This window comes from Ostrinia furnacalis, unplaced genomic scaffold, assembly GCF_004193835.3.
Source record: "Ostrinia furnacalis isolate ACB-3 unplaced genomic scaffold, ASM419383v2 OfSCF0209, whole genome shotgun sequence".
Lineage (NCBI taxonomy): Eukaryota > Metazoa > Arthropoda > Insecta > Lepidoptera > Crambidae > Ostrinia > Ostrinia furnacalis.
Genome location: NW_021130448.1, coordinates 336,211 through 359,133, shown reverse-complemented (window position 1 = coordinate 359,133; position 22,923 = coordinate 336,211). Strand labels below are relative to the sequence as shown.

Below are 22,923 nucleotides of genomic sequence, written 5' to 3'. Positions count from 1 at the left end.
ATTTACGAGCTACTATCACTTGTTCGTTGGTGAGCAGGCATGATAGGTTAAGACATTTGTAAATCCTTCGCTGGTGTATCGGTAGAAAGAACATACTGTCTTAGTATTCAAGAATATTGGAGATGAAAATGGATTTCATTGCACTTTTTTGGCGATTTATTAGATCAAAAACAGTCGTAGCTTTTTGTTTATTAGTAAAATGTTTTGATGTCAAGAACGTGGTATATATTATGGGAAATGAATCATAAGCATCATAAGTTGGCAAAGAATATTATTTCTATCTCCAATATGCAAATTGTATATTGTTTTGCGGTAACAACCATAAACATAGAGTCAACGTACAATGTGCGCCTCGGCACCAAATAGGGTTGGCGCTGCAGATTTAGAAATACAACCTTTACTTTAGAGGTGATGCGTCACGAAAAATAATTGTTTTCATTGTGTCTCATTGTCTTGGTTGACAAACAGGTAAAGCAATCTCCATGTTTGTAAAATTTTGCCAAATCCTTACACACTTTTTTTTTTCCTCTTCACGATTTAATTGTATCTCTCATACATTTGTCGTTGCCGTTGGTCAACGGTCGATATTTGGCCAAAAACTGAAAATGGTTCAATTTGAAAAAAATAAATAAGATTTTTTATGTGTAATCGTAAAACACCTTTATCGCAGTTGCAGCAAATGTCGTCAAGAAATTCAACTTTTACAAAACTGTGCCAGTAATTTTAAGGCCTGTCCTGATCACCTCACTGATAATACTTACGATCAACCACTTAAGCGAAATAATATAAACCGAGAAAAGACATAATTCTTACCATAAAAGCAGTCCATACCAAATAAGCATCTTTATACGCAATCTGGCCCAAATTCGCGGGCAGAAATACAAAAGACAATTTCTGGCTTCCTCAAAAGACTGAATGTCTGATTTCAACGTATAAAGGGTATTTGCATGTTGGTTATTGAACTCTCAATAAACTCTCAACACTTGTAACAACAACTCGCGTTGTAAAGTTTAAATAATTTCATGTTTTAGGGACGTTCCGTTCAAACACGAGTAAAAGTTCGTTACTGTACATGACAAGAAAAATGAAGAAAGATACTTTATTTTAGGATACAGTACCCAAAGGGTACAAAAGTTAATACGGTCTGCTGTACGGAATTTGTTAAATTTTAACATTTTACTCAACTTAAAAGTCTCGAAATCATGTCTTTCCTTCTTACTGAAAAATATATTTTTGTACCAATCGATATTTTTAAAATATCGGGGGAAACTCGAATGTTGTAAAGCGATTTTGAGTCGTTAGCGTTGGTAGCCCTGCGGCGATTTGGACGGCGGGCATTGAAACAAACAAGTATGTTTTCTCTGGTCAATGTACTTTGGATACAGGTAGGGAGTTAGGACGGGAGGGAACGTCAAAATACGTGAATGCCAAGGGATTTCAATTTTCAATTCGCTATTCAAAGAATATAAAAAAATAAAGCTGGTGCGTTACATTTATTATTAACATCAACAAAAACGACTATTAATTTGCAAGAACAGTTTATTATGTTTAATTCTGGCTAACATAACCCGCAAACGATTCTATTAATTTTCCTTCCTATCAAATAGTTTTCGTCCTCTTAACTTATTTGGTTTTTGCCAAATCCCGTTTCAGTGAGATATAATTAATCAAGTTACAATTTGATGAAAGAGATCTGACAATGTCAGGGCTTTCTCAAGAAGATGTAGAGTCAGTCCAGTTTCAACAAGATGTAGTTTTGGAAGAAGACATCTCTTGTTCCCACCACTGCAACTCCTGTGCAGCCAGGAGTTCGAAATTAAGGTTCGACTTCCTCCATTGCAAAGCGGATGACAGGTGACAAAGGTTTCATATAATAACCTTACATAGTCATATCAACTACATACGTAAAGCAAAGGGTTAAATTTTGGAATAAATTGATGCCCAAGTACGTCCCCAAATCGCAATGCCAAAGCCGCTCGCCTATACGACGTGTAAGTACTTTAGTGTTAATTATAGACAGGGTGTTATTTAGGGACACCTCGCTGTTAATTGCACGACCACGCACGCCCTGGCTCGGGAGAGACGCCATAAAGTATACGCTTACTTTGTTTTGACGATATTTGGGTTAACTGTGGACATTAAAAAGTTAAGGACGGCGCCAAGGCGTTGCGTCTTCGACAAAGTAGTGTTGCTATGTCCAGACTCCAAAGTTTTACTATGTCCGGATTCGAGAATTTTGCTATGTCCATTGTCCAGGCATGGTACAAGGTGTGATCATCATATCTTGTAGCCTGATTACGAAGAGATCATAACGATCTGCTTTCCAAAAACACTTGAAACGCAATCGAAGTCAAAATTGAAAGAAGAAAGTTGAAATGGAATTGATTTTCAATTATGTCCAAAAATACAACAAGAAAATGTAAAAATCTTATCCTATATGAGCAAATATTTAAATCCAATATCGGTACTACTGACTGATACTGAACTGTAGTTTCGAGCCGTGCTAAAAAGTCAATATTTGTGTATTAAATTAATTTTGTAATTAATTACTGCGGCAAATCTGAAGTAGAGATTAAGCGAGAAATAATATTATGGTTAACATTACAACTGCTTAAACCTCATCTTGGTTCAGAAACCTATTTTAATACGTCTTTTGACATGTTTGACGTGCTTTCTGCTAATATCATTTCGCATGCGCGCGCGCTGCTTGCGTTAATTCTGCCTAATCTCCCCTTACTTGGAAACGTGCAAGTATGTCACTAGGTCGGTGACTAAGGGTTTTGGACGAAGGCTTACGTAAATTACTAACAATAAGTAATTTTTAGAAGAATTTATGACACTTATTAATTGAATAACTTCATTAGGAATCGTGATTTCAGTGTAAGTAATTAGAGATGAACGTCAAAATCTGCATTGTTATTTTACCCGATTGCTTCAAAAGGAGGGCTATGTTTTAGGTTTCCCTGTTTGTTTGGGTCAAATCTAGTAATTTAAATTTGACCCCCTACCTGTCCGGATTAATCGGCACCAAAGTAATATTGAATACGGAACTCTAAAAAACCTGATCGCCAGAGCATTTATTAAACAACCAATAAATTATCCGGAATGGATAAATAATAAATGATATTAATTCCAATAATAACAAAACCAATCTCCTAAATAAATATCCTGTTAAAACGAATTCCTATTGGGATAAGGAACAAACAAATTAATAGGTACATTATGACATCATTACAACGTTTTAATTACATGTTACTAATTAAAACGCCGTCGCGGGTTTAATTAGACGATGAATTATAGTCATTGACCTGGGAGCGTGTATCGCTGCGGTGGGTAATGTTTTTACTGGCGACACTAAAAATAATTCAGGATAATACGCACATACATTTAGAACTATGATAACGACGGAAAATCAAGCTAAACTCTATGGCCAGTAACTAACTAATGTAGGTAACATTATATTTGGTAAGGGGGCGTCCATTAATTACGCGAGATATTTGGGGGGAAGAGGGGGTCAACCAATACCTCACTAAATCTCACGTGGGGGAGAGGGGGGTCTCAGGAAATATCACGTAATTTTTTCCGCAAGAAATAGAGTAAAATTGACAGAAAACTGGGTTATTTAAGTTTTATTTTTTTAAAAGATGACCCAATGACTTTTTGAGTTATGCAGACGAAGTAATATGACAAACGAACTCAACGTCGTGAATACAAACCGTTACAATTCAAAATCAAGACACTAGAGGCATACAAAAAACCACACATCGCACCCAAACTTATTCGCCACCGCGCATCCGGTAACAAAAACTATATTGTCATTCGAATTACAATTGAAAATTCGAGGAACGTGCGCGAGCGACCTCTTAAGGGGGGAGAGGGGGGGTCGGGGGACAGTGTACCATAATGGGCGTGGACTAAGTGGGGTCACTTTGCAGAAAACCTGCACCAGGTGATAATATGGATGCTTGCTTAGGTATCACAATAAGGCACAGACGATAGTTTCATCAAACTCCACTACTTCCAAAATTGCTTTAGGATCTCACATGACGTACAAAAGCCAAAGGGAAATACTGATTCCAATATGCTCTACGTGTGACTCTATCATGCCTTTGCGTTAGAATTATGAGCGACTGATTGACACAGCCATAAAACCCGTGATTCAGAGATTTTAGAACTGCACTGCCTATGTAGTTCTAGATTCTCTTTTGCATGCAAGATTGGTATAGCCAATAATAATTACTGTCAGGACTGTCACCACCAAACTTGGCATTGGAACCAATACTAACGCAAGTATGCTAATACAACTATCAGTATAAATAAGAGTGTACTGTTCCCCCACCAATTGTGATCAAACAACGCAGGACCTCACGAACCGGCCGAAAAAAACGTTGAAACAACCAAACCAGTGTCCTTGACGCACCTTGCCACAGTTCCAGTTAGAATTACTGTAGTCTGTAACCCACAACGCACTCTTATTATAGCCGTATTAGGTCTAAAATCCAATAGGAAACCGACCATATAATTTAATATAATTTCGTGGGATTGAATAAATTTAAATTTCAAATGGGTGGAGCTGATACCCGATTCTGTGGGCTGAACTAGAAGATGTAATTTGCCAATTTGCAACAGTTATAATTGGCATGTATTTATAAAATGCAAACAGTAACAAAAACAGGAAATAAACAGGTAACCATATTACTGATAATAATACAACATCGGCTCACTAACTAAAGCAGGCACCTATGTCATCGATATATGCGGGTTAACACAAGCAAATATCTAACGATAACTTATCAGTCATGAGTAAAGGACATTTCAAGTCAGTACATTACCAAAACTTTATAACGCAGTACAAACAAAATTTGACCTTGCAGTTCAATTTAGGGAAGTCCAAACCGGACCTCAGAAAGGCAGCAAAAAACAAAAACAAAACACTAAAGCAGGGGTTCATGCAACCTCCGACCCGATCGTTTCGTAACGTGGCGACAATGACCGGGAATGCGCGAGCGCAGACAATGGCATATTGAAAAAAATTGCTTCAGAATTTTTGACTGATGTGAAAAATACAGGCTTGAATATATTTGAATATACGCTCTGTCACCACATCAAGATACTTTCGAGCTGTTAAATTTTAGGTCAGCAGGAACACAAAGATTTCGTTAAGAAATATGGCCTAGTTTAGAGACATATTACTAAAATTTTAGATGAATCTTTTGGTCATCACAGTGATGTAATTTAAGTTCAGTGCCCTATTAAAACTCATTACCAAAATGGTCGCCGAATATCAGTAAATCATTACGGACCAAATAATCATTCTGGAGGCGGATGTAATGAACTTGAAAGCATTAATTTGGAACTTCAATGAAAATATTCAAGTTAATCGAGTATGTAATGAGGATATCAAACATTTTAGTGTAAAGATTCGTTGGAAATTATCAATATTTCGGAAACGAACCAGAATCTTTGTAACTTATACTCAATAAGATTTACAAGATGAACTAAACTTAAAGTAAGCCGAAACGAACTGATCATTCTTAAATTCCAATACCCATAATGATAACGAACGAATGGTTAATCAATATCTTAAAGTGCACTTCATTAGAAATCGTAATTAACTCATATGATTAATACAAATCGCCCGTCAAATAACTTATGAGTGTTACAAAATTGTGGGGTATTAAAACTAAAAATCTGATAGCTACTGGAGGCGAACCTGTGACCCATAATCGAAATGCCAGCGGCAACGGTACACGGACCGGTTTGGGGCGTAATTGAAGACTCTTGCGCCGATGATATAAAATAAATACGGCGTGTTGAGGACGCGGGGTAGCTTTCCATTGATATTGTTAAGTTTCAAGCGGACCGGTTTGAGGCACACTCCACGATGAAGAAATAGTTATGTTAAGACTTGCTGTTCTGTAGGAGTATCACTAAACTGATTTTTCGATAAATCCGTAGAAGTAGTTTCTAACTTTGAGGAAACGGAAGAAATGAAGGAAAAAATGTTAGTTAGCCTTTGTAATGTCCTCAGAGCGTAACCTAATTCAATAAAACGTGTAGGTAAGTAAATGCAGTAATGTTAATACTTAATTTTGTCGATGTTCAGGAAGACATTCAGCTACTTACCTGCAAGAACAAAAGAAAACATTGAAAACAAATGTTCATATAATAAAGAAGGAGATAAAGGGAATGTTGATGATAAATTATCAGAAAAAAAAAACATACGGGTCGAATTGAGAACCTCCTCCTTTTTTGAAGTCGGTTGAAAATTCTGATTTCAGTCACAATCTCACAGATGCGGCAGCGATAACAGCTATAAAAATACCACAAGCCGTAACAGGAAGTAAAGAATCAAAGAGATGCAACCAAACGTATATTAGAGAGAGTGATAGTGGATCAATTACAATAGATGCAATATACGGATGTTTCGCACATAGCGTGCGCCGGCGCACAATACATGGGAACGAGATTAACGCGTGCCACTTGTGATGTCACCGGGCGTTCACTTCAGACAATAACTATTGTGCCAACTATAAATGGGAAGTAGAATTATTATCAGGGAAGGTCGTCCGCGCACTTCGACGAAGGATGTCCTGACATGCAAATGCAAATCAATCTAAGGATAACCTGTCCTGTTTGCTAAGACTTGTTTTTATTCAACTCGGCGATTCGACGTTGGGCAAAATTGAACGATGACTAGCGTCTGGTGATAAGAATCAAAGTTTGATACTTAATCATCATTTATATTTTATTTACTTGGATAATATTATTTTGAATGTAAACATAACAAGTAATTTAATAAGAATATGTATCACGGATCATAATAGTTCTGGTAAAATAATGAATGTTATAAGCCAATAATAAATCAATTTAAACGTAAGTAATACGATCAAAGCTATTGAATCATCAAATTGATTCACCAATCGATTCTCGCAAATTGTCGGTGTTAGTAATAATATTGTTGCCATCAACGTAACAAGTGGGCTATTTTAGTTTTATTTATTTGGGTTTCTTAATTCAGTACAGATAAATGTCTGACAGGCGTTATACGGACCACATTCTTGTTTACAGTTATACCAAAACTTCAGCTCCCCAAATGGTCATCAGTCAAAAGCACTCTTTCATGGCGCGAGACATTGTAGAGTACCGTTACAGAGCGATTACACCACGTCTTCGTTACATCGTGTCCTGTCCTGTCCGACCAGATGGCATTAATGCCGACCTACTTCGCGAAGGTCCGAGCGGCCAACCGGCCTGTCTCATGCCATGTAAGGCGTTGCAGGGTTACGCAAGCCGACTTACTCTGTGCTAAATGGCGGTAACTACCTATTGTTCAAATTCTCTCTTCCATGTCACATAATGTAAAAAATTAAGCTTCATTGAAAACGATATTGTAACTCCTTTTACAGAGCAATTAAATCCAGATCGATAAAAGCGATAGAGACGGTGAGAAAAATTGAATTGCACCACCATAACAAGATAACGAAGCGTGTTCAACTCAATAAAGAATGTTAGAATAAGTATTTTAGCGGGATATCAAACTGTGACCGACCAAAAAAGTATTCTCAAACGAGTGTTGATTACGATTCAAAGCCGTTTACAGTTAATGAATTCTACGCCATCTGTAATGTGCAGGTTTCCCAACGACTTACAATCTGGCATATGGCAGCTAAAACGTCTCCTTATAAGGCCTGGCCATATGGACAAGGGTCGCTGTGGACTCGATAGCATTCGTTGAATTAGTCACGCGGTCACACCATTTGAAAACGTGTGTTCAGAGACGATGAAAAACGACGTGTCATGCGAGTCTGAGCCTGACGGACGTTCGGACGTTGAATAACCTTTCGTGACTTTTGCAAAACTTTGAGTAACCTTTCTAAATGCATTCATTGTCTTGAAAACGTCCTGAGAGGTTCCATCAAATTCACTTAAACTCTAAACGTGTCACCGAGCAATCATAAAATGCAAATTACTATTGACTCACGTCCAAACCGCAATAAAACTTCATAATTAAAGTCCTCGGAGGATGTCGCTGGACAAAGGCGCACTGATTATGAAAAGTGCGCTTTAAATTTTGCTCTCCGAGTTGCAAACGAAACTGTTCCTTTTCGTGAAGCGGATAAATGAGAGAATCGTGTGTGCAGGTGGTAATAGGTGGCGGGTCATCATACAAAGGATACATGTTCGCGATGAGGCCAACCACCCGCATCGCGTTGAAAAATATTCGCAATAATGAAGGGTTGTGCAGATGTCATTGACACACTGCCGAGGAAGATAAATTTGCGTACTTCGCGTAGTAGGCGATAAACAACTGCGCGTAAGATTGCTGTTTTTGCAAGCGCACAATTATTGAACTCGTGAACGGTGACTTGCGCAAGAATTTGCATAAAATTGAAAATAAATACGATGATAAGAGATTTACGTCGGATAAAAGGAAAGTTGTATGCTCTACATCGCTAGCGTTAAAATAAATTGGTTTGGATATTAAGTTTCTACAATAGATTGATATTTAGATAGATATTTGTATCAAAATGCACCAAAAGAGCGTAAATTTTGCAAGTTGAAACTTTCCCCCTTTCAAGAGGTACTTAAAAATACATTCACATAGTCACATAATGTACGAGGGGTAAGATCTATAGGTTTTAGGTACTTGTATGAAAGTGTGTAGAGGTTTGCAAATAGAAAGAAAGAAAAAACATTTATTTGGTACACTGATGGTCTGATATAGTCTGTGACGCACACTTCACACACGCAATGTAGCTTTATGTTAATGAAAGAGTAGTAAAAATCGCCCTATTTCAATCAATGTCGAATCATTCCAATCAGACTGGAGCCTACATTCCTTTGGCAATCGTCTAAATCTACAATAGACTTCAATATACATCACATGCATTAGTTGTTGGCGGATTGCTTTGATCTGAACCCGAGTTACATTCATTATAGTCCGCCTCGTTGACGTATAAGGCTTCATCTGAATTTGCACTGATTTATCGAGAACAAACTGTACTTACAAATAAATATCAATTGTGTATTGCGTTGTTAATTGGTGCACTGATATCTGCGAAGTAATCACCGCTAGGTTTCATAACTAATTAATAATTGTAATAAACCGTAAAGATGTAGCTTTGTTTATTCAACGATAGCCTCTATTGCAAATATTGATTCCTCGAGTTATTTCCTATCTTAACGTATGATGATACAAGCTAAACTTCCAAAAATCTCGTGAATGACGTACCTATTTAGCGATAGGCAACAACATTAAAGTTTGAACAGACCTCAAGTCCCATTAGTTCTACGGTAGAACTGTTCAGTAGAACTACTGGGAATAAAGGCTCTACACAAGGGGAAAAACGTTACTACTCTATTCACGAGGCAATGTATAAGAGCAGCCATTACCGGGCTAAGCGCAAAGCCTAGGGCACCCTTGTTTATGTCTGGAATTTTACGGCCCAGTGTCTAGACGGCATAAACAACAAGCACAACGGGGCAAAGGGAAAGGGACATTGTACAAATATGGGGAAACCGACACGGGGAAAAGGAAATACCTACGCATATATCAGGGAGTGGATACAAGTGGAAGTAACACCTTACCTCTGTACTTACGGCATGTTTTCATTTAGCCCTTGGAGAACTATGTGCTTAACTAAAACAGGAATTTCAACATCAGTCGTCAAACAAAACTTCCATATGCGGTCAAATTTAATATGGTACCTAGGTAATCTTTCATTTCAACAACAAAGTCTTGATCTTGGTCGTAAACAAATACCAAATACTAATTTATCCAACGGAGTACAACATAATCCCAAATTACAGAGCATTAATAATACTGACAAAATAATAAGTCTATGTATGGCAAGTGGTCGGGCGACCTCGCGTTCACGGAATTCTCGAGACGGTTACGCAATCCTTATTATAATACCCTTACTGAAAGTTGTGAAAGGATTGCCGGTTTTTGGGATGCCAACACGACAGATATAATGAGGGCTATCGTTTTGGCGCTCACCAGTTGGCGCCACTGTACAGTAAGGTCCTGTCACTTGCTAGTAGCGAATACAGTGGCGCCAACTTGTGAGCGCTAAAGTGGTAGGAGGACTATCGCATTTGCACTCATCAGGATGGCGCCACTGTAGAGTAAGGTCCTGTCAATCGCCAGGGGTGCCAACTGTTAGGTATAAAAACAATAGCCCTCATTGTCGCAGTTCCAAGTTCCAATCTTCTGGAGTCTTTTTTGGGTTTGGTGTTGAAAGACACCGTAATGTCATCCACGTAGGTGCGCAAGTTAAACCGTTTACGACGTGGGGCGAAGGTCGCATTCTATGTCTAGCTAGGCAAAGCCTTACAGGCAGATAAGTGACTGTTGTGACAGGGTCTTAGCTTGCTGAACTATCGCCTAATACAAACAATTTGTAAGAAAACTCGAACTGAATCACGCGAAATTTATCTGTACACAAATGTGTTAATGTGCTAAATATATGAATGAAGAAAGCAAAACGGTCGTACAACTCATTCATAAAAAATAGCGGCCATCGCCAAGATTTCAGACGTAAAAAACTGCATTACATCATTCGGCTTGAAATAGTACGCTTCTGGACTATTTTACAAATACATAAATAATGTGTAACCGAATAAAATCGTTACTGAGGCCTTGGAGGGGAAATATTTCTGACGTATTGATTTAAACGGGAATTGAACACGTGTTGTAGCTTTAGTATGCACGGAGTGTTTAAACTACAACATGCAATTAGAAGGTAAAGCATTCAGTTTAGTTGTTTCATTGAAACCTTGTATTATTGACCGAACGCTGCCGAAGTAACAGCATGCATCAACTTTGAATGTTCCTAATGTTTACGATTTAAAAGGAGCGTCTGAAAGCCTATAAAGTATGCATCCATCATGCAGAATGGCTCTGCGTCAGATGCACCGCAATGCAGATGGATCCCACTCGAAACTGCATTATGGGATGAAACGGTACAACCTCCCGTAAAAACATCGCTCTAACTCACAACTGAGTGAAATTTTAACAACCCTACAAGTGCTTTTGAATTTTTTGAAATGTGCAGAATTTTATTGGGAACGATAACAACATAAAAACTCGTGCCAAATTGAGGAGTGCCATCTTCTTTAGCACAATCATTTTCTGTAATGAGCCCTCGACTTTATTCTGGTTCATTCACACTGATGCAGTTCATGTGTGAATTTATGGTTTTTATTGAATGCCATAAAGTTTTTGTTTCATCACGAATAATAACATTTCTGCGAGCGGATCTGTTTAATAAACATTTTAGCAAGTTGCCAACTCTTTTTTGTTTTTCACGTAAAGAACAAACGTTTCTCATATGCCATGGAGCTCATACAGGCAGTATAGAGTTTCAACACATTTACTCCGCCGGTCACGCCAAAACAAATATATACCAGTACCACGTCAACACATGTTTGCGGCAGACCGCAATACATCAAAACCAAATGGGTGATGTTGCTCGACGTCTTCAGATCGAAAGAGAATTTAAACTGACAGATTAACTTATTATTGACCATCTGGACAAATGCAACATCTATCTGAATAAGCAATTTCGAGGTGGGTCTTGTCAGTCCGTTTTTCATCGACGATGTTCTTATGATTGACATTATTATCCATAGCAATATTTTGTGCAAACTCAAGATGTTACCAAATTCTTGAAAATAAATTATTCTTATTCGTCTGACACCCATGAATCAGATGGTTAGATCGCAATCTCAGAATAAATCTCTTTATTTGTGGTTTCGGATTGACAAATTTTCAATCAGATACGAAATTGCGGATTCTCCCCTCAGATCCTGGAAAATTAGAGCCCATACGTCAGCCGTCTCCGGTTTGTCCGCAATGTACCCGCCGTCTGCAAGTTTCATAACCCCTGCACCCTTCTGTCTGCCCCACCCGTCTGGGGGAAACTACTCAACGCGCCGGAAAACGAGCCTTTACAAACTTTAACTAATTACAACCAATAAAAGTCACGGTTGGTTTCGCTAACTGAATTCCAATTTAGAATTTCAGCACCTTATCGTGTGGCTGTGTGAATTTTACAAAATACGTGTAGCTTACAGATTCAAAAAGTGGTTCTACCAACGGATGGTGTGATCATGAAATGGTATCATCTCTAATACATTCACCATTTTGAATGCGCTCTTCAATTATTAATGAATCTTTCTTTACGTCCTAATTGGTACGGATTCGAATAAAGAATCAATATTATTCCAACCAATGTTGGAATGTTCTACAGAATCACTTCCCAAGTTCAATAGAAGACGCTACTCAGATGTATGATTATTTCAGATTACAGAAAAAGTATCATGTTTTGTTACCAGTAAAACCGGTAAGCTCAAACGTTATTTGAATCCAAGATAAATCATGTAAATGACTTAGATTATCGAATGTTGTAGCAATGTAGCCGAGCGACAACAAGTTTTAAATCTTTCTCGGCTTCGTTTACGTATAATTTTATTCATGACAAAGATAAATCCGTTACCAGATTTATTACACCATCTAAAATTCAAATTAATATTCTCAATTTGGGAAACAATCCAACCGGAGAAGACCTTGGCGATATTGATAACTTGCTTTCTTGAAATCGTTGATAAAACGATAATAGTCGATTGTTTAGTTTGCAATCGTTGGAAACAAGCTGGAGATTACAGGTATTGTTATCGATGATGCTATTTTAGAAGACCCACGCATATTTTAAATGTGTACTTTGCGTGATATGAAAGTACTAACGAACGAGCAGTTTAATTAGATCGGCCTATAAATAATCCTATTCACACCCAGACGTTTCTGCGTCGCACGCCCTGGTGATGACAAACTCAATTTAGCATGATAATATCGCAGCACATTAGCGAGTTTAACCAAACATGTTCGCTCGTTATACAATTTCTCCAATTTCTGTGCCACTTGTGTTTACATTGAAGTTCTTCTAGCTCCAAAAATGTCGCCATTGGCCAAGTAATTTGGCAAAAACAGGAACTTCCAAAAACAATAGCCTCATTTGAAGTTCATCCGAAAAGTACCAGGAAAGCAGAAGTGTAGTGGAGTTCAAACGCACAACGTATTCGCGTGGGCCGCCTCCCCCCAACCCGGCGGGGTCAACGACTGCTGCGGCCGTTTCGGCCGGCGGCGCGCCTCACCTTGACATTCATCTCGAGACGCTTTGGCCGGGGACGTTTAGCCAAGTCTTTGGCCAAACAATTGACACTCGCCAAGGTTGGAAAACATCCCTAAAGGTGTATCCCACGGGAGTTTATCGGTTCACCCTTGAAAGTTAAGCCAAACACAGCAATAACAAGCAATTTATTCACAATCCTTCTTCTAGTTTCGGTAGTCACCTCAGTGGTTAGGTAGTTACTAATAGGGTTTATGAGCTGAAAGACGCCTTTAATTTGGCCCAACTAAACCAGCTCTCTCGAATCCATCTCGTTGATAGAGTTCAAGAGACTAGTCCACAGATTAATGTGTTACTTTTTGGAAATTTTATGCTACAGAGAAAAATGGCAATTTGGCCCAACTAAACCAGCTCTCTCGAATCCATCTCGTTGATAGAGTTCAAGAGACTAGTCCACAGATTAATGTGTTACTTTTTGGAAATTTTATGCTACAGAGAAAAATGGCAAAGGTGACTTAAGATCGATTGTAAAAGGTGACTTATGATCGTCTTATCAATTAACAGTAATCTACTCAGGCTTACGAAACCAACGACCGGACAAATTAGAAACCACTAAAGGTATCTAATCTAAGCGACACAAAGGCCGAGCTAAGTCTCGGATTGGTATGCCGACGTCAGTAATCCGTAAACGGCTAGCCGAACTACAATCCTCCCAATCTGGTTGAGGTCAACACTCCCATGTTGATGCTCGTGAACTGTTTGCAAGTCTTGGGTTCATAACATAATGCTACATCCATCACCGAGTTCCAGATTTATTTGACAATCGCGACGAACGGCACTCGCTCGCCATTTCTCCGCAGAATTCTTCGATTAATATTCAAAACAGTCTGGAGATAAAGCAGCTGCGATATTAACTGTGCGATGACGTCAGCAGAGCAGGATTAAATTCGACAAAAAATCTAGAGCGATATGTTTTGGTATTGAATTAACGTCAAAGCTCTCTCCGGAGCCAAGTTCAAAACTGGTTTTGTTTTAGAGTGACACCAAATATTCGGGAGGATAATCTGATGTCGATTTTACGTTCAAGCCTTCATTGTTTGCCCGTGAGTCATTGCCGTGTAGGGAGGGAAGTTCATGGAATTTAATGATACCATAATAAAGTACAGGAAAAATGCCTGCACCATGGCCTGGATGAGATCACGGTTGTTATATTTAGCGAGATCACCGGTCAAGTTGGACCTAAATCAATATTTGCCGTGTACAAAATACCATATAGGTAGTGTACATACATTTATTATTTAAGATTACTAGGTGTTGAAATATGCACTTAGGCAAAATGTTTGGTCTGTGTTATTAGAAGAAATAAGATCTTTGTGATAACAAGTTTTCTTTATCTTGTGATTTTTATCACAGTACTTCTATCTTTTCAACCGACTTCAAAAAAGGAGGAGGTTCTCAATTCGACCCGTATGTTTTTTTTTTCTATGTTTGTTACGCGATAACTCCGCCAATTATGAACCGATTTGAACAAATCTTTTTTCGGCGTATAGGTAATACCTCAAGGGTGGTCCCATTTAAATTTAATAATAGAAAAAACAACCCCCAAGGGTGGAAAATTGGGGATGAACTTTTTTATATGCAATATCTCCGCCGATTATAAATCAATTTGAACGATTATTTTTTTGTTGAATAGGTATTATCAAAAGGGTGGTTTCATGCGAATTTGAAGAAAATATTTCACCCCTACGGGTGGAAAATTGGGGATGAACTTTTTTATACGCAACATTTTTAATTTTTAGTTTTTTTTTGTGTTCACGCATTTGAAGTCGGTTTTATTTTTTTTAAAAGTTAATGTTTTATCATATTCCTATTTATCTCACAATTTCGGGGAACCCCTTAAAGAAGATAACAACATCTGCTTAGGTTTTCAGCCACGGCATATATGAGCTAAATCACGACGCAATGGTGTGACCTATTAATCAGCGCTCGAAGTTAATGGCACGTGAAATCCTTTCATTGCAATAACAAAGGCTTGCGGATGGTTTCATTACGTACGGTCGGCGGCGGGTGATGTCCGAATCGTCCGACCCCTGTTGTCAGTCCGATGACCGACGACCATCGGTACATAAGGAAAAAGTTGTTTTAATTCCAGGTATTGGTTATGTTGCTGGAGTACCTAGAATCTAGATCATAGTACACACGAAATTAGGACAATTTGAGGAAAAAGGCACATTGGAATATTATTATTTCTTCAGTAGGACTCATACACAGCAAGGGCAAGGGGAGCTTGAAAGGCTTTAGTGTAAGAAAAATAATTTCAAACCAGCTATGCAACTTTAAAGGGAATCTTACAGTTAGATGATCTTACACCAAATTGGCACTCCAACTCTGCAGTGTTGAAATTACATTTCAGTATTTAAATGTTGCAATATTCATCATTATCTTTCCACTATAAATAAAAAGAGGTCAAGGAGCAATTAACATTCAGAAGAACATCATAATTTACCATCATAACAGACAAAAGAGATTTTGAAAATGATTTAATTGTTTGCCGCAAAGGTAACATTTTGCCGCACATGCCAGTATCATAAAGATTAATCAGCCATTCTGTGCCATATATGCCTCGATAAATTGGGTGTGTACTCTTTGAAAGGTAAGGACTAAGTATGCAAGAGTTACTTACTAGGCGTACAATCTTTTCTGAGTAAAATGCATTTTTAACCGACTTCAACAAAAGGAGGAGGTTCTCAATTCGGTTGGTATGTTTTAAAATTGTAATTTTGTTTTATGTTTGTTTAAACTGGAGTTTTCCAGTTCAATTTTAATAGAACTGTTATTATTTCACATATTACAAAAATTATGTATCTTTTTTAAAATTCCTGTCGGACAAAATTCAGATATCAAGAGTTGCCTCTTACTGAACACGGGTTATGAAGAATCTATTTGGTTATTAATCTTCAACTTAGCAAAGGCATTCAGCTAACAATGGTTTACTGTTAACCACAGTTCAGACAAATTCTTTCTGCATTCGACAGAGATAAGTTAGATAATATTATTGAAGTTAGACTGCCCTTATCGGACAGATAAACCAGGTATAGATAATGATTATGAATCAAAAGCTATTTTAGGGGATATTCTCAACTTGTTTATTAAGCTATAAGTAATTTTGTTCATTTATGGAAGGATTACTTTTAAAAGGAAGTTGAACACTATGTTATCTAATTTGTACTTGTTTCGCTTGAAATCATTTTCAAAAAACTGTAATGTAACCAGAGCCCCGATTACGGTAACTTTTAACGTCTACAATCCAGACGCGTTTCTGATTCTGCAATACGATTGGTCAAAACAGCTGACGTACGCTGTTGAACGACCAATCGTATCGCAGAATCGAGAAGCGTGTCTGGATTGTTGACGTTAAAAATTACCGTAATCGGGGCTCTAGCTTTCATGTAATTTGTTGTGTATCCAATAAGGAAATGTCATGTAAATCAACATGAAAGAATTGAACTGTATTACTAGTCAGTAACAGAAAATCTGAACATAGGCAATGGTTGTAATAAATAACAAAGTAAATGTGGCAAATGAACAATTTTAACACCTAGACAAACAGAACAGGCGGGCCAATAGACTGTTAACAAAAAAATTACTTATTCATGACTTCATGTTTAGCTGTGACTCATCACCCACATTCCTAGTCTCAACTAAAAAATATCGTTAGAAACACGTAAGCTTAATGGTTACCTACTTAGCCGAAGCATTGCTTGGCTTTTAAAACCATTAGCATTCGGTGGGGTCTAATGAAAATATGCAACGACTAGAGATGTATCATTGGATAAACAGTTTTAGCATATTTTTGGTAATGATTGTCAAGAGGTACTTACATAAATGAGTCCAGAGTAGTATCTGTCCTTGATATTGTGCAGCACCGAGGCTTCGTTCAGGCAGGTCAGCTCGGCCATGTCCTCCACTTTATCAAACTTCGGGGGGTTCATCTTCTGGATGTCGTCTATGGGGACCAGCATCCTCTTCCCGGACTCGGCGATCTCCACCTCCACCTCGTCCCCTCGCTCCCCTTTGATCCCGGCCGCCACGAAGCCCTGGGTCTCGTGGGGCACCCACACCAACCGCTTCTGGGTCCATTCCGCCTGAGTCGCGGGGTCATTGAAACTGTTCCGATCGACCGACAGGTACCGGAGTTCCGGATCATTCCTATCCATGTCCACCATCGTGCCGCCCAATCACGCCGCGCGGCCCGACAACCGATAACCTAAAACCGGCACTGGATACCACATTAAACGGTCGCGACGACCGACACTGCACCTCACAACACTCGAGATCCTTTACAATATCACCTCGCCTCGCTGTTCCTCTGTCCGCGTTACCCGTGACCGCGCACGGCGATGATACGTACAAAATGACGATTGCGACTGACTGACAGAACGGCAACGGTTATTACGGGTAGGAGGGATGGACCGGTCGACGCCCGAATTTGCGTTGAGTTTAGCCGAATTTCGTATCAACTTTTGTGGTTAAATCAATACAGGTGCTAAGTACTTTCATTAATTAAATAATGTACATGCACTAAACTTAATTACTAAGAAGTATTAGAAGAAATTAATGCTTTTACAATGGAAAAAAGCTAAAATAAGGACACAACGTCTGCCGAAACTAATAACTTGTCGATACAGTTTGTTCTCATTTACGATTTCTTGGCATTGGCGGTTACGAATTACTATGCGCCATTGGCTAAAAACCTAAATGAACAAACTTGGGAAATTTCTGGCCAATGGCAGACATTGAATTAGTAGACAGCTGTCACAAATGTAAGCAACGTGGTAAATGGAAACCAATCATGACAATTGCGTTCCGTTTTACACGATACAATAGCCATTCACTATTTGTTAATAATTCGAGTAGAGTATTTATAGTGGAGATGGGAGAAGTATAAAATCTATTCAGCTTTCAGAGGAGCAGTCACCCCGGGCAAGCTGAAGTGTCGTGCGTGAGTTCGATTCCCACCAGTATAATTAACTTTATGTTACCACGTGCGTGCTTTTGTGTTTTTACCCGACTGCGCCAGAAGGAGTTATTTTAATCGGTTAATATTATGGTCATGGTCACTATAACTTGTATTATTCAACAGATGATTTCTCTATGTTGACCTCCATGATGTTGACTTTTACAGTTTTTTTTTAATCATTGTATCTGTCAATGTCAAAATATTTGACATTTATTAATATCTTAACTTGTGTTCAATACATAGAATTTTAAACCTTATTACCTTTGATAATAAGATTTATTAGGAGATCCAGTTATAAGTTTTTAAATGTTCGCTAGGATATTTAATTAATTTATCAACAAAGCAACTTATTTGTATAGAAGTGCTATCAATAACGCAATAATATCAATAGCAACAGAGCTAATTACATCCTGTTAGTTGTCCTGTAAGTTTATCCTGCCCACTACTTATTGTTGAAGATAAAAGTTTAACCTATAACTTCGCGGTTCAAGGTTTTCGTAATTTATCTGCTGTTGTTATCGTATTTCATCATTCGTGTTTAGATGATCTGTATTAAGATACTATAGTCCCGTTGCCACTTACAGCGCCTACTTGAATTTTTATCAAGCAAGTTATCGGTGGAGCGGTCTCTTATCCAAGTGAAGCTGTTACAACCTCATCATCATGGCATACATTGTGGATCTCCGGTCGGACACCGTGACGAAGCCCACTAAGGCTATGAAGCACGCCATGGCGAATTCGGCCTTAGGTGATGACGTCTTCGGGGAAGATCCTACAGTGAATGCTTTGGAGAGCAAGATCGCCAATATGCTGGGCAAGCAGGCCGCGCTCTTCGTTCCCTCTGGGACTATGTCCAACCTCATAGCCAGTGAGTACAATAAAAATTATGAAAACTTTCAAGTTTATATTTGTAGAGTATCATGCTGCTCATAGATCTGATGGTCATTGCGGCAAATGAATTGGTGTGGCAGGCCTCCCATTCGGTGGACCAGTGATCTAGGGAAGAGACAGAAAGATGCCAGCGGCACAGGATCAGTCATTTAGGAAATCCTTGATGATGTCTTTGAGTGAAACAACTGTCCATGCAATTTCATTTTTCTAATGCCTCCTTATCTTTTGTTTTGTAATAAAAGTTGGTAAGAGTAGCGTTAGAAACTTCTAAACTAAACATAGAAACCCAGCATATGTAAGACTATCACCATGTTTTATATTTTCAGTTATGGTGCACTGCAATAAGAGAGGATCTGAGGCTGTAGTGGGAGATCTAACACACATCTTCAAGTATGAACAAGGTAAGAAATCAATTTTTATCAATAGAGTATCCAGTTTTCATAGACACAATTTTGTTCTGTACAAATAAATATTATCTCTTTAAGATAAAAATATGTTTAATGTTAAAACAATGCATTAAATACTATCTTCACTTAATGTTGTACTTAATAGTTCCTATGGTTGCTGTATAAAGCAATAAATATGCTTTCATCAGACCTTCTCAACCCGTCTGGCCAGTTTTGGGAGTGTAAAGCCTGGTCCGTGAGCACCTGGAATTTTGTCCAATAGCCCCAAGCTACCCACCCTTATCGCTCACGCGTAATTATGTTGCTGTCTCACTGCGGGCGCCCGTTGCACAGTCGCGATAGCAATATAATTACGCGCGAGCGATAACGATGGGTAGCTTGGGGTCATTGGACAAAATTCTATGTGCTCACGGACCAGACTTTAGTCAACTTCCTTTCTTTTCAACATGGCTTATTTACTGTCCAGAAACAGTCCTTTAAACTCTAAAATGACTTAATATTTATTGCCTTCCGCCTTAAGGTGGCGCATCTCACCTGGGCGGTGTAATGCTGTCGACGCTGCCCAACCAGCCAGACGGCACTTTTTCGCTATCGGCGCTGGAAGCGCGCGTGCGCGGTTCAGACATCCACGAGCCGCTTACAGCGCTTGTCTGCATTGAGAATACGCACAACGTGTGCGGCGGGAAGGTATGGGGATGATAATCCATAGGATTGAATCCGGCTCGAAGGACCAAATCCCTAATATCCTGCTCGAAGGACCAAATCCATAAGTCACTGGGTCAAACAGCTGCTTGATGAAGTGCTGAAGAGAGCTAATTGCTCTCCTTAGTCAACTCTACCCCCCAAATAGAAAAATTCAATAAAATAAAATAAAGAGGTGGAATTGTGTAAAGCAATCGTAATCATTTGACAGTTCATAACGTACGATTATTCTGTCAAATGCTTTGTATAACTGACTTTATCGTACGTTATGAACTGTCAAATGATTACGATTGCTTTGCTTTACACAATTCCATCTCTGAGCCTATATGTTTTAACACAGGCACTACCCCTGAAATGGGTAGACGAGCTGGCCGTGGTATGCAAGAAGCACTCGCTCCCCATCCACATGGACGGAGCTCGACTGTTCAACGCGTGCGAGCATCTAAAGGAGTCCCCAGCTCGGGTGGCGCGCGACTGCGACAGTATCTCTGTGTGCTTTAGCAAGGGGCTGTCGGCGCCTGTGGGATCTGCGCTGGTCGGCTCTTACCACTTCATTGAGCAGTGAGTTTATTTTTAAAAAGACTATAATTATACTGTACTTTTTTATGCCCGGTGTCGGCGGTGTCCACCAAAGTGAAGCGGAGAGGAGAAGTGTCGGACTGTCTTTTTCTATAGGATTTTAACAGCGGCGGCGGCGCAGCGCGAAGGGAAGTGGGAATATTCAAAACACTTCTCTGCTCCGCTTCGCTTTGGTGGAAACCGAGCCTTAGGTACGCTGTTTAGAATGACATTGCGCCGTGTGCCGGCCTTAGACTTGCTTAAAATCAAGTATAAAATGAGCACGTAAATAGAGACTTTAATCGGTCTGTGAAAGACTCGCCTCGCGGCGCATCTGAAAAGAAATTCAATTACTATTGCATCTGGTTTGCTTTGAATGTGGGTAAAGGTGCTTCGTCACCGGCACCATTACTTCTTTGAGGGAGGAAAACCGAATAGAATGTGGTGTAATGTAATGCTCAAAGTCTATGTATGCAAAGTCTATACGGATTTTCCTACAGCCTCTGTAATTGTGTCGGTAGATTCTTTTTAAGCACTGTCTGTTATACGTTATCGGCCATACTAAATCCATCGAAGCATTGTGTTCTATTGGTACAACTCTCTTTTACCAAGGTTGATAAATGGCATATTTCTCATAGGGCGCGGCGCGTGCGCAAGATGCTAGGCGGCGGCATGCGGCAGGCGGGAGTTCTGGCGGCGCCTGCGCTTGTGGCGTTGGATGAAATCGTTCCCAAGCTGGCCCTGGACCATAAGCGCGCGCAGATTCTGGCTAAAAGTGAGCGTTGATCATTTTATTTATTTTTCTTCACACATCTCGAGTAGATTATAAATTAGACTGGTTGAAGTTACTAAAAGAGTTGAATATTTAGTTAGAGCTTTTTATGAGCTTTTCAAGAACTGGAATTTGTCTCTTAAGTCTCAAAAAAATGACGTCCTTGATAAAGGCCTTCCCCAGCTGTGCCGCCGACCTTTACCAGATGTCGGTCCAATGACTGGGAGGCCTGCCTACAGTACATCTTGAGAGGTGGTTCCCATTCAAGAACTTTTCTATTGTGTTTGGTAAACATTAGAAAAGTTCTCGAGATTACTTTACAACCAAAATGTTACGCATCGAAGTATCTTTAACCATCAGGATCAAAAATAAAAAGAAATGCCTCAGTATTTAAAAATATTCTCCTCTCCCCAGCGATCCAAGGCATGTTCCTGAAGTCGTTCTCCGTGGACCCAGATAGCCAACACTCCAACATCGTACTGGTGCGGATCCCACCTGAAAGTCCTCTCACTTCGGATGCGGTGCTACAGAGGCTAGAGCAAGTCTGCCTGGCTGAGACGCAGGTATGTGTGACGGTGTCAACAGAGCACCTAGAACAAAAACTATGTGACGAGTTATGAATTTGACATGCATGCAAGGTTTTTACTAGCTTAACCATCTAGTTCGGATGAATCTCTCGATCGCGCCATAATATACAAAATCCCGTTGCGATAACATGTAGGAATTTGTCATGTTTTGATATTCGTAATGATAGTCGATAACTTGACTTCCTGTGTCTATAAATCTTCTGTTATAAGAGTTACCTATATTCATATAAAAAAGGAAGTTATTTTTTTGTGGTCTATCGTGTCCCTACCATGATGAAACATTAGAAGACTATACTTTTTGACATAATATCTCACTTATTCCGTATTGTACCTTTGTCTAATGACCACAATTTAATACATAATCACTTTCTTGCTTTGCAGGGCGACTGCAAAACACCAGACGACGAGGGCGTGATCGTAAAGGGCACATCGTTCAACAGTAAGACCATCCGCTTCACGCTGCACCACGACATCGGCGACGAGGGTCTGTGGCTCGCCATCATGAAGATCAACTACGTGTTCAGGGAGATGGACGCCAGCCAGTAACATAACCTGATCTAAAGCGGGGTTTAGAATAAAGCCTGGTCTGTGAGCACGTAGAATTTTGTCCAATGACTAGGGTTTGCTCCCGGGAAATCCCGGTACTCATTTTTCCCGGGAATTCCCGATAATCTAATCCTTTATCTAGTTCCGGTACTGACGATGCAATTCCCGGGACTTTCGGTACTTTCGGGACTTCAATAATTTATTTTTAATAACAATTTTTTGACTAGATGCCATCATCTTTTTACGTACACACTATCAACAAATGAAAAAATATTAATACTTAATGTTCCTAATTCATTACTATCTT

At 39.2% G+C, this 22,923-nt stretch overlaps 2 protein-coding genes across 5 annotated transcripts in view; one reads left to right on the top strand and one right to left on the bottom strand.

Moving 5' to 3' along the window:
* Positions 1-17,842, bottom strand: part of LOC114356161 (myosin heavy chain 10) — a 72,449-nt gene extending 54,607 nt beyond the window's left edge. For 3 of the 4 annotated variants that reach the window (XM_028309288.1, XM_028309296.1, XM_028309279.1), the window contains exon 1: positions 17,015-17,813. In XM_028309288.1, the coding sequence (XP_028165089.1) occupies positions 17,015-17,359 (345 nt within the window). In that variant the 5' untranslated portion in view covers positions 17,360-17,813. Of the gene's footprint in view, positions 1-17,014 lie in introns of all 4 variants that reach the window. The other variant, XM_028309297.1, reaches the window with a different exon arrangement.
* Positions 17,843-18,457: 615 nt separating this feature from the next.
* Positions 18,458-22,667, top strand: LOC114356070 (probable low-specificity L-threonine aldolase 2). Its single transcript, XM_028309159.1, has 8 exons — positions 18,458-18,577; positions 18,738-19,021; positions 19,371-19,445; positions 19,972-20,138; positions 20,494-20,714; positions 21,350-21,486; positions 21,898-22,046; positions 22,452-22,667. Exons 2-8 carry the CDS (start codon positions 18,817-18,819, stop codon positions 22,614-22,616), a joined length of 1,119 nt encoding a protein of 372 aa, XP_028164960.1. The 5' UTR covers positions 18,458-18,577; positions 18,738-18,816; the 3' UTR covers positions 22,617-22,667.
* Positions 22,668-22,923: the final 256 nt, after the last annotated feature.